General features: G+C 34.7%; 2 protein-coding genes across 2 annotated transcripts in view; one reads left to right on the forward strand and one right to left on the reverse strand.

Annotated features, from left to right (window-relative positions):
* Window positions 1-1,592: 1,592 nt before the first annotated feature.
* The window catches only part of LOC144444480 (myotubularin-related protein 9-like), a 37,096-nt gene continuing 22,133 nt past the window's right edge, over window positions 1,593-16,555 (reverse strand). Inside the window, exons 2-15 of the mRNA XM_078133908.1 lie at window positions 16,048-16,217; window positions 15,353-15,512; window positions 13,781-13,926; window positions 13,261-13,389; window positions 12,014-12,170; window positions 11,029-11,133; window positions 10,585-10,710; window positions 9,870-9,972; window positions 9,188-9,326; window positions 8,964-9,048; window positions 8,369-8,438; window positions 7,700-7,799; window positions 5,774-5,901; window positions 1,593-5,055 (exon numbers count right to left, since the gene is read on the reverse strand). Coding sequence (XP_077990034.1) covers window positions 5,001-5,055; window positions 5,774-5,901; window positions 7,700-7,799; window positions 8,369-8,438; window positions 8,964-9,048; window positions 9,188-9,326; window positions 9,870-9,972; window positions 10,585-10,710; window positions 11,029-11,133; window positions 12,014-12,170; window positions 13,261-13,389; window positions 13,781-13,926; window positions 15,353-15,512; window positions 16,048-16,194 — 1,650 coding nt within the window. The 5' untranslated portion in view covers window positions 16,195-16,217 and the 3' untranslated portion in view covers window positions 1,593-5,000. The remainder of the gene's footprint in view (window positions 5,056-5,773; window positions 5,902-7,699; window positions 7,800-8,368; window positions 8,439-8,963; window positions 9,049-9,187; window positions 9,327-9,869; window positions 9,973-10,584; window positions 10,711-11,028; window positions 11,134-12,013; window positions 12,171-13,260; window positions 13,390-13,780; window positions 13,927-15,352; window positions 15,513-16,047; window positions 16,218-16,555) is intronic.
* LOC144444481 (ras-related protein Rab-20-like) overlaps window positions 12,863-16,555 on the forward strand; it is a 298,311-nt gene continuing 294,618 nt past the window's right edge. The window contains exon 1 of the mRNA XM_078133910.1: window positions 12,863-12,866. The gene's annotated coding sequence lies outside the window, so the exon portion shown is untranslated. The remainder of the gene's footprint in view (window positions 12,867-16,555) is intronic.

Consider the following 16,555-nt stretch of genomic DNA (forward strand, 5'->3'; position numbering starts at 1 on the left):
AAAGCCCTAGACTAAATGTTCATGCCATGGGGGTGGGTTGGGGGGGTTTTGCATTCTGAAAAATATACCAAACCTAAACATGACATGATTCAACCTCTCTGATTGGCTGAATTACCGTGCTACCAAGTCGTCTTTGATGGTACACAGTATACATTGTGTACATTGCCTTGATGTCAATATGTAAACAGTTATGAATGATTTACAGACCAATTACTCTTTTGTAAACAAATGATAGATTTGTACCAACATGCTGATAGGGTTTGATGACAAGGGGGATTCATGCAGGATTCAGTCAGTTTTGAAAAAAAAATACCATTGTCAGTTACAAATACTTCGGTTGTATGTATCTTCATTGTACCCCAATACATGTTGTGCAACTGTGCCTTCTTCCATACCACCATAATATGTTGTTGTTTTAAAGAGAAAGTGGTCTACTGTGACACTCCCCGAAGTGTAATTATTCGTTGTTTTTTTCATCTGAAATACTTTTCATTTGTCATTTGAAGTAAAAGTGTATGAAAATACTATATTTTGTATTCTGTGTTGTCTGTCGTAACTTCAGGTACCTTATGGATTGCAATATGTGATGCTAACCTCCTTAAAGGGACAAAAAGCACAAGAGTTGATACATATTTGAGCTTAGTTTTTGCTGCATATTTAAAAGGTGCTTGCAGTATTGTACTTCCTGAAGCAGTGATTACTTAACCACCACTTGCAATTGACTGAACTCAAACCTGCTATTAACATACAAATGTACATGTTACACTAACTCATAAACAATCTGATGACTCGTGACTTAATTTATCATGCGTATCTAGAAATATTAAGGAAATTCTGACTACATGTATGCTGTCAACTGTTCTTAACCATGCCAAAAGACTGACAATATTAATGCTATGGATCACATGCATCGACATTAACAGAATCCTGGAATTTGTTTTTTTGTTACGTATTCTCACTTGAATGTGTAAAAAGTTAAGGGGAACTTGGCTTTGCCTCTTAACTATACACTATGTGTACTTACATGTACACTATCTGGTGAACGAGCATCTCCATGTGCTGTCTCAGTAAAAGGGAGTGTCTTGCCAGGAATGGCATTTCTTTGTAAAATGGGTTCTGGAGTCATTTCGTGATTTTACATCACCTACATTATGTGCAATTTCAAGGAAACGTCAAGTTGAAACACATTACTTAATGGAGTTTGTAGAAATGCATTTGAATTAGATGACCATGAATATTCATAATGGTGAAGGTAATAAACACTTCATGGTTTACTTTTGCATATACATTTCTACTGACTCCCATGGGGCAATTTGGCCCACAACCCTGAAAGCTCCCCTAAGGAAGCACAAATTTAATTTAATTGACATTTCTCAGAAATCGCATGTAAATGTAGGTTATTATGCAAAATCATGAACTGACTCTCCAGAACCCAAAGGTTATGAAAGTGCATTGATTTCCAGGAGTGGCATTCCCCCCATGAACATGTGACCACACATTTAATAAATCACTCAACTGGGATGATTTTAAGGCAAATTTTATTTCACATGTACAACATTTACAAATGCAAGGCTTTATATATTACAGCACAACATGATAGAGGTATGTATTGCTACAAAATGACCAACATTTCTATTAAAAAAAGGAAATCAACATCTTCAAACTAACAAAAATATACATTGATGACTAAAAACTCAGTAATCACGTAAAATCATACTTGGCATTGACACTGTGCATCACATTATCAAGCCCATGGTTAGAATGAAGTGGACTGGTCAATAGCTGATATCAGAATGCCTGGACGAAACAGTGCCCTCATCGTCAACATTATCAGCTAAGGCCAAATAGCGCCCTCAATGTCAACATCAGTTAAGTCCAAATTACTATTACCATGATTTTGCTGTGCTCTGGCTAGCAAGAATGATAGCATTAGTGTACAAAGACAAACTAATAAATCATTCAACTGTAGTTTTATTACATGTAGAGCATCGACAAAGAGGTATTGCAACAATGGTCAAGTTATTATTTAAAATGGAATCAACAGCTTCAAAATAACAAAAATATATTTTGATGACTGTAAAAACTAGGGATTATATGAAATCATTCTTGCCAATGACTTGCATTATTAAATTTACGTGTGGAATGAAATGGGCTCATATCAGAAATAGCGCCCTCTACGTCAACAAATGTGAACAGCGCCCTCTATGTCAGCGAAGCCCCAAATACCACTGCGGCCATGATTTTGATGAATGGACATGCATAATTTCTGTACTTCTCGAAATCTTTCTTCTAAAATAGTTGAAGTAATTTGTTAAATATGTGACCTTACAAAAATGTGTAAAACTAAAGTCTTGTAAAAACTGGGAATGAATGTAGTGATTACAGTACTTGCCTAACCAATATTGACAATAAATACTTTGTATCAGTGCATAATATGACCTTCATGCATTTGACAAGACTTTGTCATTGCATTGTTTACCATAAAATTTGAAGAAGGCAGAATGATGAAACCAAAACATACAAGGTAAAAAGTCAACGTTCAGAGTTCTGAACTACTTTGAGCTGAGCAATGCTTCTGGTTGCAGGAGTACGAGTGAATGTTACAATACTTCACCATCAGTTGGTGCTACTGGAATACTGTCTTCACTCCTGACACTAGTGAATTGTTCTCATCTTGGCACAAATAACACTTGATAATGGGGTAATATACTTCACTTTCACTTTCTATAATAACTCTTATGTTTAGATTAAACTTTTAATGTCTTGGTTTCTGTAACTCTATGTAATGACACTCTAAATATAGGGTATCAGACTTCAACAACTTGGTTTCTGTAACTCTATGTAATTACACCCTATATGTATGGTATCAGGGTTTAATGACTTGGTTTCTGTAACTCTATCAATCCAGTTAGTCTATTTCCTGACAACCGTATTCCGATTTTACACTACATTATCTTCACATATTATGTCTAGTCAATGTTGTTACTCAAGGCGATAAATGTTGCTCAACCTCATGCTGGGCAAAGTGCAAACGGCGCACGACAGTAGTAATCCATCACAAATTTACAGGCTGTCGTCATCGCTCATTAATGTTCATTTGTACAGCTGGACTGATATGATATGCAAATGTCCAGCCGAACACCTCCAGTCTTCTTATACTAAAATCACATAGGGATGCAACAACATCATCATGTTTATATGAACGCTGTAGGGGGAGCACAGAATTCTGAGTGAGAGTAACAACATTGACTAGACATAATGTGTGAAGATAACAGTGTGTAAAATCGGAATACGGTCGTCAGGAACTAGACTACACCCCTGTATATTGGGTATCAGACTTTAATGAGAGATTATCATCTTGGTACTTGTGATCCTTTTGAACTCATAATACAAAATATAACATTAGAGTTACAGTACTGTAAGAGTCAAATTTCCAACATAACATGAAATTCAAAAAATATTACAGTATGAAAGATTACCAAAGAAAATTTCCAGCAACTTACAAATGTATAGGCTGAGTGAAAGACTCAAATAAATAACTTACACAATATTGCACTTTTAATACACAATGTCTGGTTTCTTTTTTGACAACTTTAAAAAGGGTTTGGTGGTTTGCAGAAGATATTTTCCATTTAATGAAGATTTAGGCAGAATTCCAACAGTTCCTCCTACCAGTGTGTCCTCTTATGAAAGGATTTCGTTTTGTTTTGGATCAAAATGATAAAAAAAAAGTGTTTTCTTGTGAGTCACTACCGGTACACAGTGAGAGAGTGGAGGGGGGGGGGGGGGGGACCACTAAATTTAGGTCAGCCACTAGAGATTGCTATGCGTCAAATTGGCTTAGAGGGCACACTGCATCCTAACATACAATTACTTGACTGTTCATCTACCTCATGAATTTTACAAACATAGTTAAATTTCCCCGACTCTACTTTAGCATCTTCTGTTGTCTAAAACTCTTTCTCATACCATATTAAATATTTAGGTAAATAAACCACTTTTTTAAATAGTGGGTTTTTTGTTTGTTAAGGTAGTAAATCGGTATTATCTACCTGAGTTTTCACAGCATGTTGTGAAAAGACCCCCATCAGAATTACATGATTGGACAGTTAAACAAGAAACTGGTATATCAAATTTCTTCATCTAGTTTTCTGTTCTTGATTTTCTAAAACATTAGTAAACATTGTTCTTACATATACATTGTTACATGTACATGCTGAGCTATATATCGTATTTAACCTCTGATATTTTCTGTCTACTGCCAATCTCTATGATTCTTTGACTCACCATGCACAAGCAGACATACAGTTTCATATTTACATATACATGTACATTTCACTACACTCCACCTGTCAAAATCAATACTAAATACAGTGTAAAAGTCTATGTGCCGTGTGAGCACGCCACAATGTAATTTTCACTATTTCTGAATAACGAGTATAGTGAACAAGATCAGAGAGACATACAGTGTGTTGCAGGTTAGTGTTCACTTGGTCTGTTTGATACAACTATACAAAAACCAATAAGAAACTGCACATGCTACACTTTAAGATCACAGGATTGAATGAAAATATTGTTTCTTGCTACATTTTGTCTAAACGTAACGTGCCACCATGTAGACATCAAAACATTGATGTATGTGCGTCTGCATCTAGCTGCAGTATATTTAAATGGTTTATTTCATTCAGGGTAAATGAAGGAAAAAATAGTGATCATTCTATCTTAAAATGTAAAATGTGCAGTATCAAACAGCAAGTGAACACTAATCTGCATTACGCTGTAACTATGAGATGTTTCAATAAGAGTCTGAATTTAAGCCAGGAGTAAACCTCAAGAGAGTTGATGCACATGGTAATAATGAAATTCTGAGTATTCACTGGTAAAGGTGAATACATTGAAGGTATAGATCATTAGATGAATACATTGAAGTACAAAATGTAACTTGTATGTGTCTCTCTGGTGTCTGGACTTCTGTGTTGTTGAGTGGATAGTTTTACCATTCACTGGACAATTATATTCTTTTCTACAGCCTCTTTCTGTAGTTCTGACAACTGTCTGTAGGTCAATCCAAAATAGTTCAAATTAATAATTAAAAATAATCTCATTTGGAACACCTCAACACAACAGGTACAATTCAGGTCATAGAGGGTGCTTTCCATACCATACTTTAGTAGGGATTTCATGCGTTATATATTGTCATCAACATATAAAGCCATTTTTCAGTGGTACACATTACAGTGGTAATGTCCTGATAGCAGACCAATACACAAGGTTTTGAGTCAAATAGCATGTAACCAATAGCCAGCCTACCACAAGCAAGACAAGTTGTACACATGTGAACAGCAAATAGTGGATTAATACTCTGTTATACACAATGTTCAATTCATTGGTTCTTTGGTGCTTAAAATCAAACTTCCAAAATCACTATTGTTTTCCAAAGTTCAGCTGGACACTACTCTATTCTGAAAGGTCCAGCCATTGGTCTGCTTATATAACCACTCACTACTTACTACTCAGTTGAGTGCATGAGCAGAAGCAAACAGTGCCTAGATCTTACAGGCTAGGCAATACTCACAACACATGAGTTTTGTGACTTGTAATAAGGCTCCTTAGGTCACTCACATTTTTCTTGTTGTAATAAGGCTCCTTAGGTCACTCACATTTTTCTTGTTGTAATAAGGCTCCTTAAGTCACTCACATTTTTCTCTGGCTAAACACACACACACATCAAGTAATGTACAATTGTTAGTATTCATGATTGATTTATACTCACTTTCTAAGTTTGACAGCCTTCAGTTTCAGTTCTTTATCATGTTGTTTTATCTGTACAATCTCCTTCCATGCATCGTCATTGGCAGACTGATTTAATTCATATCTCATATACAGACCCGACCACAGCATCTACGATAACAAAATGAAATATATATGTAACACATCTACATACAGACATGACCACAGCATCTATCAAAGTACAACTGCGGAGAACAATGCAAGCACTTGTGTAAATAACCCTAGTACACCACACTTGCCTAGCTGTTGGTCTACCGACACTTTTTTTCAATGTATTGGCAGTAGGAAACTCTACAGATATCTGATAATTTCAAGTAGCTCTCCTAAAACATGCTTTCAAAAACAACCTATTTCTACATGTGACATAGGAAATGGGGCAAATTCATCTTTCATGTGTCACCCTATATTTGTTTTTATTTCCCATCATTTGTTTATACTGGACCTGTATCCAACCTTTAGATTCTCAACATGTACATCATAATCAAATTTATACAGTAAATGTTTGAGAAAGACTACTTTGCATAATTTCTTACTGAATACGAACGTTCCTCAGCTGGATGACAACAAAGACACTTTTGTGATAGAAAGACACTAGTAACAGAAGAGGAATGTTTTTTTTTTTTTTTTTTTTTGGGGGGGGGGATAGCAACATATGCAATCTTTAGATTCTCAGAGTACATCATAAATCAATTTTACAATCGTAACTGTACTTTCAGAGAAACAGGGTGCTGATCCATTTTCTTATCTGATTTTTTTCCATCTACTTAGCCTAATATCGACCCATTTTTTGGAATAACAACATATGCAACCTTTAGATTCTCACCGAGTATATCATAAATCAATTTTACACTCATAACTGTACTTTGAGAGAAACAGGTTGCTGACCCATTTTCTTATCTGATTTTTTTATCTACTTAAGCCTTATATCGACCAATTTCTTGGAATAACAACATATGCAGCTAGATTCTCACAGAGTACATCATATTTACAACCATTTTACTTTGAGAGAAATGGGCTGCTGACCAATTTTTCTCATTTGAATGAACATAATACTTCACCTAATACATCATATATCTGTGCGAATCCATACATACTGGTACAGTAATTCAATCCTTGTCAAAGTAAGTATTTAAGTAGATAAACTACTGGTGAACAAAATGGACTAACATCAGATAAAGTTATGACAGCAATGACAGTGATCTCTGTTAGGTATAAATAAACCATACTACCATCTGCTCCCTTCACTTCAAATAACATGTAGTATCTAACATTCACAAACCTAAGTAAAAAATACTGACAAAAGTCAGCTCTTTAGTTCCTTTGTCATTTTCGTGCATTGAAAGGTGACACTGGTTGACTTTGTCTATCGTCAATAATTTAGAACAAATTATAAAAAGCACTACTGTTGGTATTTTTTTTTAAAAATCATACCAGAAAAATTTTAGTGAAATCAGTAATAAAACCCTTCTTCTCGATATAGCTCTGAGAATTCCAACTAAATATATTACATATTGTCTCTACATGAAATTCATCAAGATTTTGTAATTACAATAAGTAATGCATGTACTAGACAGTCACCAGTCCCTTGGGAGATATTTTTAGTCTCATATCAACAAATATTTTGTTTTGTAAAGAAAAATGTCCTTAAATTTTTTTTTATTTTTTTTTTCCCATCAGGGCTATACTGTAGATGTTCACTCAACCATTTTCATTCACTCAATCAGGCTATCATTTCACATCAAAAGAAAATACTGTTGTGTTTTTGTTAAACAATATTTTACCAAAATATAGAATGGAAAAAGCCTGGAGATTTAAGCAAGTCTATGTATGTACTTATCTTTGTATTCTTTTTAAATCCTAATAAATTACAAAGAGGAGAAACTGTGAATGCAAATGACGTGGTACTTACCAAACTCTGTGGAGCCACTGACGGCCATATCACGGAGTCGTTCTTTTCATATAATGGATTTAGAAACGTTTGTAGAATCTCTGGTCTGTTTACGTATGACCTAATAACAAACAGAAGAGACACCATACAGTAAAGTTATGTGGAAATAGTGAATGATAATACTGCACGCTTGTTCTGATGTAAAAATTTTATCTATCACTAAAGTATTAACTTAATCAATCAATCAATCAATCAATCAAGCAATTGATTGATCAAACTACAAATCATTCATCCAACCAACCAACCAACCAACCAATCATTTAATCAACAAATTGATCCATCAATTGATCAGTCTGTCAATCAATCAATCAATCAATCAATCAATAAATGAGAGCAAAACCTTCAAAGTTTGACACAAAAGAGAAAAAAATTAAATTAGTGAAATACTGATACACGACAATAGTGAATGATCATATTGACTGATTGTTACGATGGATTGATGTAAAAACTTGGATTGATGTAAAAACTTTATCAATCAATCAATCAATCAATCAATCAATCAATCAATCAATCATTATGCACAAATGGCCAGACTGGAGCAGTAATATCTAATACATTATCATAATTGTGTTATAATAAAATTTACAACACAAAAATTTGTAACTCTAAATACTGCTTTTATAAACTTACCAGAGGGAAACAGTTTTTGTTGATAATTTCACTTTCTTTCTGTCGGCTTCATTATTGCACATAAAAGTACCTGTCATAAGTAAACCAGAAAAAAAAATCAATGACACAAGAATGTAAAATTAACATAATAATGATAGTAACTATTGCTGTTACTTTGTTCAAAGAAACTCAGTCATTATCAGTTAAAACCAAGAAGGAAATTCAGGGGTCATTGTACAAATTTCATTAAAAAACAAGAGAGGTCAACATGATATCACAAATTTACACCATTTTAGGAATCTGATATGTACATACTCACTGAATACTGTGTCAGTTCTATGGAAAATTGAAACATTGTTGATTTTCTTGAAAACAAGATAGTGAACCTCAAAATTTCTTTTATTATTTCAAAAGGACCAGAAACAAACTTTCTTATGTTAAACTTTCGAGAGATTTTAAGAAATTTGATTTTCAGCGAAATTGATAGCCGGGGCATATTCTATCTTACAGTGTCCCACTCCAACTCCTGTCAGAATTCTGTTACAATTATTACCTGTCAAGCATATAGTTTGTACCTAAATTGAATCTTAGAAAGAGTTTGAATAGATATACTCACCAAATTGTGATCCATATGCATGTTCAAACAAATAAATGAGAAAATGTTCATTGAATTCAAAAGAGCATGGGAACTGTTGATAAATCTGAAACCATAAAAAGACAATACTTGTTAGTTAGTTAGTTAGTTAGTTGACATGTTTAGTGCACAGGTTCGATGCATGCACTCTACACTGAATTACATTGGAAGCACTACTTGGTATATGATAAGTCTGATGTACATACCTGCCATACACAGTCAAGGAAATGTAGAAAGACTGGTCCTTCATAGCGTGGTTTGCTGGTTGAATAGGCTGACTTGGAACACCTGTCTGCAAATGGATGGCCACTTTGTAACCATTCTCTCTCTACCAAAGCTTCAAACCTGGTATAATATCAGAGACAGTTAGGGAGTCAGGAAATGACACCTTGGGCATATGTCACCAAACAAAGTGATGTGCATGTGCCCATATGATATATCACCTTTGTGCCATATTTGGAAGAAATTGGAAAGTGAATGTCTGAGAAATGATATATTATGGACAGTTCCACAGATGGATTGCCGGACAGATGGAGCCCATTGTAACAGTGCCCCCTTTGATGGTCTCCCTTAATGACAGCACTGACCTACTGGTATACAGTGATATGCAAATTCACATCTACAACTTAGTCTAATGGTCTGTTGTTTTGCTACATGGGTTAATAATATAGAAATGTATGAGTTTGACACAACTTTATACAAATTCATTTGGGTATATATTGTTATTGTACCTGGGTACATACTGTCATATAACCTTAAGCTAGAAAATGAAAGAGGAAATATTTACACTCTAACAGGTCTACCCTCTGGATCATAATTGAGTATGTGTGTGTGTGTGGGGGGGGGGGGGGCAGTTGCAAGACATCAAAATAAATAAAATCTACTTACCCTCTAACAGTTCTACAATCTGGATCCAGAATAATCTGAGCTAATGATGTCACTTGTAAGGTACTATCTATACCTTCTGATCCATGGACTAACACTGATGCTCCTGGTGACAAAAAACAAAATATCCATTAGACCATTCCGACGAATTGCGCCCTCTAGTGTTGATGTAGACCTTTGAAATTAACATGGTAATTTACATACAACTTACATACATGTACAATGTACATATCGTTAACAACTAGAGATGTCAAATTTACTTAGAACTTGTAGAAAGGGTAGTTTTGTAAAACACGGTGATCACATGCATTGTTTGGTACACCGGTACACTTCACCCTCCAGTGACATGGTTTGATGTTCATCTTGTCACAACAGGCAGTTGACAATGTTGTATAATAACAAATCAAATTCCAAGGCACATATTCTTGCCATAGTCAAAGCAAATCAGCAGTAGGACTCCTGTGCTACAGTAACTGTGATAGTGCCCTTATAGGAAAATGGATTTTACCCTCTGTATACAAGCTAAGGTCACTATGGGTCAAATTTAAATCCATACCATGTGACATGGCCTAAGCCAATCACTGAGGGGTGTATGAAAATGATTTTTTGTATCTGTGTGTCCATAGCTGTAATGATGTTGATGGACTCATCTTGACAGTTAGAATCCCAAAGACAGTGTTAATGATATTTTATGTATGTGACAATATTCAACACTTACCTTCCCTATCAATACACTGTGCTGCTAAACAGGCTGTAGTCAAGACATCTTTGATATGACTTAACCAATTACAAGAATCAAGCCTTGATATCCATTTATCCATGCTACTATTAGTATCTGTGCAGGCTGAAACACAACAAGTCAGAAAATGTTCAAAAACATGTGACAGATTTTTCCAATCTACAATCGAGTACACAAAAGCTATTAAGATTTACATGCTCTAAAACATTGGCTAGACCTTGATAATGGATAGCGCCCTCAATGTACAAATAAGCAGAATCAACGAGTCTCATTCATTTCTAATTTACCTTCATTTTCTAAAGTAACTTCATTTTACTGTCTTATTTGATTCTTGGAACCATGAACAAAATATTTTCAATTTTTTTTGTATCACAAGCTATTGAAGGGAAAGATAGGGAAGATAGTAATAAAAATGGAATGTACCGTCAATAAGTTTGACGAGGCTTTCTTGAAGTACATAAAACCTGTCAATAGATTTGTGAATTTTTCTCCACTGTGGATAATGTGCTTCAGGTTCAACTCCTCCACCTGCAAAAAACAATCAAACATTTTTGAAGTATTTCTATCTTGACAAATCTTATTTACAACTTTATGACTGCATTTCCAAAAGTTTTCCCATCAAAAACAAATAAACACAAAGTTGCAAGGAAAACACACATTTGAGATGCTGACGACAATGTTTTCAGTTTATGCATATGCGAACTCTTTAGGGTTTGACTTATGCCATTATAGTATTTCTTTTCAAATATTAAACCATACAGCAGGAGTCTGACAAATCTCACCTAAGTAAATGTACATTGGTTTGATGTTGTAACTACCTAACACTAAAGATCATGTGTGACAGGATTATCAAAACAGATGCTTTCTGGCACTTTTTGCATACACTGGAAAATTTCACTCTACATTTTCCTAGCTGGTGACAACCTGGACATGATGCAATGTAGCAAAGTTAGTACGAATAAGCTAAAACACCACATATATGAATATTACAGATTTCATCTCTGTATGTAGCATCCTAAATGAAAGCACTAGATGTTATGCCGCAACATTTTTCTTCGTTCAGCTAAGGAAAATATGGATGACCTAAGGGGCCTTGTCACTACAAAATTGAACAAGTCGTGACAAAATCCAAAGGTTATGAGACTCAGTATGTGCAGTGATGAAATATTGAGTTATATAATGTTTTCTACAATCATGTACCTCTATTTGCAAGCATATAAGCATAATTTATAAATTATGAAAAATCCGGAAAGTAATAGCAATTATGAACGTTTTGACTCATTTTGAACACCGCAGAACCAATGACATAGACAAGTGTTGTTGTGGTTGTGACATAAAGCAAGCAGGATATAAATCCCAAATATTTTGTTCAAATGTATTCAACTTGGCTTGTGTGAGGTATACATACCTTTAGCTCTGGCAGTCTGTGCACCAGCTGATGACCTGGTATCAATGATATATCCCCGTTTACCAATACCCAACACTGCATTGACGAGTCTTTCATCATCCTTACAACGTTTATTATTAGGTCCAGTCAGTGGCTGCCCACATCTCATAATTACCATCTAAATGTTAAAATAACAACAGAGAACATAGAGTTACACTTCCTATATGAGTTGTGTTCATTTGTTATTGAGGTAATATCAATACCATAGTCATAGCATTATAGACAGTTGTAACTCTGTGTACATTTTTCCGTTAAATGTGGATGACAAAGTGTAAAGGAAATGAGTGGAGCTGTCATTGGAATAGGCCTTTCCAAAATTTGCCATGGTGGTGCTCTACGTCCTGTCTGTGTGTATCTTGGGGGTATACATGGTATAGGTGACTTGGTTAATCATAGAACACTGCTGCTTTCTTTGATGTCTGAACAATATGAAAAAACATCCCTAATTTACACTTCTACCAAGGGAAAAAGCTCTTAAGAAACGATACTATGATGTGATGATACCCCTAATTTGAGCGAGGGCGCAGTATTCCCAATTTCCTGTTTGCAATCTGGAATGGCATATACACAAGTCTTAAAATCTGATGTTACAGTAGTGACTATGATTTATATTTTCATATCTCTATTTCACACATTTATTTTCATTTCTTATTTATTGTTATATGAGTGAGTGCCTTCTTCCTACCTCTCACACAATACCATGAGAGATCGTATTCACATCTCTTATTTTATGTAACCCACTCAACCAATGAGAATTCATCTTACGCCACAACTTACAGGTACAGTATGTCAAAACCATCTACTTGAAAAGAGCTTGAGTGCAGAGCAAAGACAACGATGTTTTATTGTTTGGTGGTTCTCTTTGTTTTCAATTTCAATCCTCAAGTGTTAATTGTATGATGGGTTCTGATTGGCTACACATACATGTAAGTATTGGATTTGAAGGTGAACTCCGATGGTAGTGTGTCAGATGTAGAAAGAAGGCACTCATTGCCAAAACATTAAAATCAAACACACTAAATGACGGATATAGACTGAGGTAAATAAAGGAATTGCACCATATTCACTACATCAGTTTTTAAATCAGATTGGGTCACATCCGGTTATGCAAAAAAACAAAAGATTACATCATTTTGCCACTAGGAGTGCTATTTGGAAGTAATACAGTAATATAGACCTTTAAATAATGACATTTAGTGTCAACTTACCCCATTTGGTGAATGATGGTAACTTAGTACAGGGAAACGACCACCATGTCTAAACGCTGCTGATTTCATTAAAGTGGCATCATCTATAGATTTAGGAACTATCACAGTTTGTGGATATGAATAACATACCTAGTGACAAAAAAACATAGAGTTTAAAAACAAGGCATAATTGTACAAACATGAATTAAAAACCACAAAATGTATATTAATAACTAAATATAAACATGACACATGATAAGTTGTAACATTTTAACTTTTGCTAAATACAACCAATTTCAAAACTTTTGTTAAATACAACCAATTTCAAAACTTTGCTAAATACAACCAATTTCTAAACTTTTGCTCAATACAACCAATTTCTAAACTGTGAAAAGAATTGCCAGAATATTTTTGATATTTGAATGTATAATTTAACAAAATTTATTTTTGTCCGGAAAGTAACTTTTTTAATTCAGCAAATTGTGGGAAACTATTCATATGACAACAGTCAATTGGTACGAAGTCAAACTTTTGCACTTACTTCAAATGTTTTGTTGACATGACTAAGTCTCCATTCTTCACCGAGCAGTCTGGCAAATTCATTTTCTGGTAGGAAAGCCTGCCAACCATCCTCCATGATATCAAACATTGGCCGGAAAAAGAAAGGATATGTCAGAGACACAGACTCTGGAAAAGAATGGATACTGGTATGTCAGAGATATTGACTCTGGAAAAGAATGGATTTGTCAGCGATACAAGCTATGGAAAAGAACAGCAGAGACACTGACTGAAACAGAATGGATTTGTCAGAGACATTGACTCTGGAAAAGAAGACATTGACTCTGTAAAAGAACAGATATGTCAGAGCCACTGACTAGATGGAAAGGAACAGATATGTTAGCTCTAGTTATCTTGGAAAATATTGGATGGTTACCTGGAGAAGCATGTTTGCAAAATTACAAAATGTTCCTGATAGGATACACTGAACAATTAATTCACTAAGTGTTCTGTTCAGATTGAGTAAAGACTGTATAATATGTTTGTTAGCATGCCATTATAGTTACTTAAATAATCTCTTCCAGAAAAACTCTGTGAAGCAAAAATTACAGTTCTGTAATGAAGGATCGACCACCACTAACAGTATCTCATCATGTAACTGACCTTCCAGTCCAGTAGTCAAATGTCATTAATTTTAATTGACATGCTTGAATGGATTACTGAGTTATTACACACAGACTTTGACCCTGTCTCCCTACGAATGGTTATACTACACAATTAATCTCTGGATGAATATCTTTTCTGAAACAGCATACTTTTTTCACTCTCACATATTTTATTTGGCCTCATAGAGGCCTGTCAGTTTTTTAAACATAGAAATGACGACCACACAAATGCTGTACGTTGCTTTATGTTGAGTCAGAGAGGGGTCTTTTTGAAGTAAAGAAGTTAGAGGTAATACAGTTGTTAAAAATAAGTAAAATCAATGATGTTTCAAATCAATTTTTTTTAACAAGGTGGAGGCAAGGAAACTGTGAACACAATTTTCAGAAATACCGGTATTTGAATGTCTAATATACCGGCAGAACAATACACAATCAAAAGTCGGACTACATGGTAGTGTATGCACACATGCAGGCTAGGGATTTAAAGAATTGTACACACCAATAAGACACCCCAAAACACCCTAAAAAATGACGATATAGTTAGATGGTAGGGAATGAAGCATTTATTAATTTTATTAGACTTGAACATTCTTAGGTGGAAAATAAATTCCTCCTCCTTCAACATCAGTTGATTTTCATTATCAGAGATCTTACATGTACACATAATCACACTTTTCTAATGTTTACCTCAATCTTTTAATTACCAATACTTAAGGTTTTGGGGTTCTTTTAGTTGCCTTGATGGTTTTGAGTATTCGTTGTACAGGCACGGACGGCATTTCGATTCACAGAAACAAGACCCTGTCTGAATAATCTGAGTTTGATGAATAAATGGAGATCAGTGCAACTACAGTCTGAGAATGCATTGTGTAGTTTGTGGAAAGACCAGAATTGAAGAGAGGAGTTCAATATACAATGACAAGAACTTGATGAATGACATTGTCACTTACCTAGAGAAGAGAGGACTTCAATGGAGCTAGCAATGTTTAGACATTCTTCCATACCAGGGATGTCTAAGTGCACTGTTTTGAAATCTTTACATTTTAATGTTAAGTACCCTGTGGATCCAACAAACTTCTTTTCCAGACAATCAATGTTACTGTGTAATAACTGAAATACATAAACAAAGTTGTGACGATATCTGACCACATACATGTAGTACTTTTTACTTATCTCAACAATTTACACATGTCATATCACTTTTATATTATCAGTATCTATCTCTCTAGACATTGGTTTACATGTACAGGTACCGGTATATAAATCACGTTATTCATATGACACTAACAATACTAATGGCTCATGACTTTGTCACGTCATAATTTGTAATAAAGAAATGACAAAAATGCAGTGGTGACGATTTTTATATTCAAAAATCTGCAAATATTGCAAGTAGGATTATGTGGTAGTCATGTGACATGAACTAGCAATGCTATAGGCTCATGTAGAAGGAAGCTGCAAACTAACTCAAAATATTGATTTGTCTGAATACAAGGCAGTAAAGATGGACTTTTCATTTGAATAGTGGTAAAGTACCACATTTTACAAAGTTTCAATGCTATGTAAAAACTTGGATATCAGTCCAAGAAAAGTTGAAAAACTTAACTATGTTATTTGTAAATAGATGATTTGTCTTTATACTTACCCATAACTCTTCACTGTTAGATTTCCTAGACGACAGTATAAGGTGATGACCAGTCAGACACAGTGTACCTTCTACAGGTTCTTGAAATGGAAGTCGTAGAATGACACCATCAACCTTAGGAGTCTTAATCAGCTCTACAAACTCCATCCTGTGAAATTCTACAACTGGTCCTATACAAGGGTAAAAGAAAACAGCGTGACAATGTTGCCAAATTTCCAAATGATATTATGTAATGTATCAGTGTTTTTGCTAAGGCTTGGGAACCCCATTAACAGAAAGGGTGAAAGAGGTAAACCTGATGGTGTTTCCCCATAGAATCTATGATAATTTTGGTGGAGAATCGCTGTAAAATGATATGGGAACTCTGGTACAGTGGTAGATTAAAAAACACCGGGTGTATACACATAGTGACACACATAGACCAATATACTGTAATTTGTGTAAAGCATTCTTTTCTGTGACAATAACCTATTACAATACACACCTGATGATACTGATGAGAAATCAG

This window comes from Glandiceps talaboti, chromosome 13, assembly GCF_964340395.1.
Source record: "Glandiceps talaboti chromosome 13, keGlaTala1.1, whole genome shotgun sequence".
NCBI classification, from domain to species: Eukaryota; Metazoa; Hemichordata; class Enteropneusta; family Spengelidae; genus Glandiceps; species Glandiceps talaboti.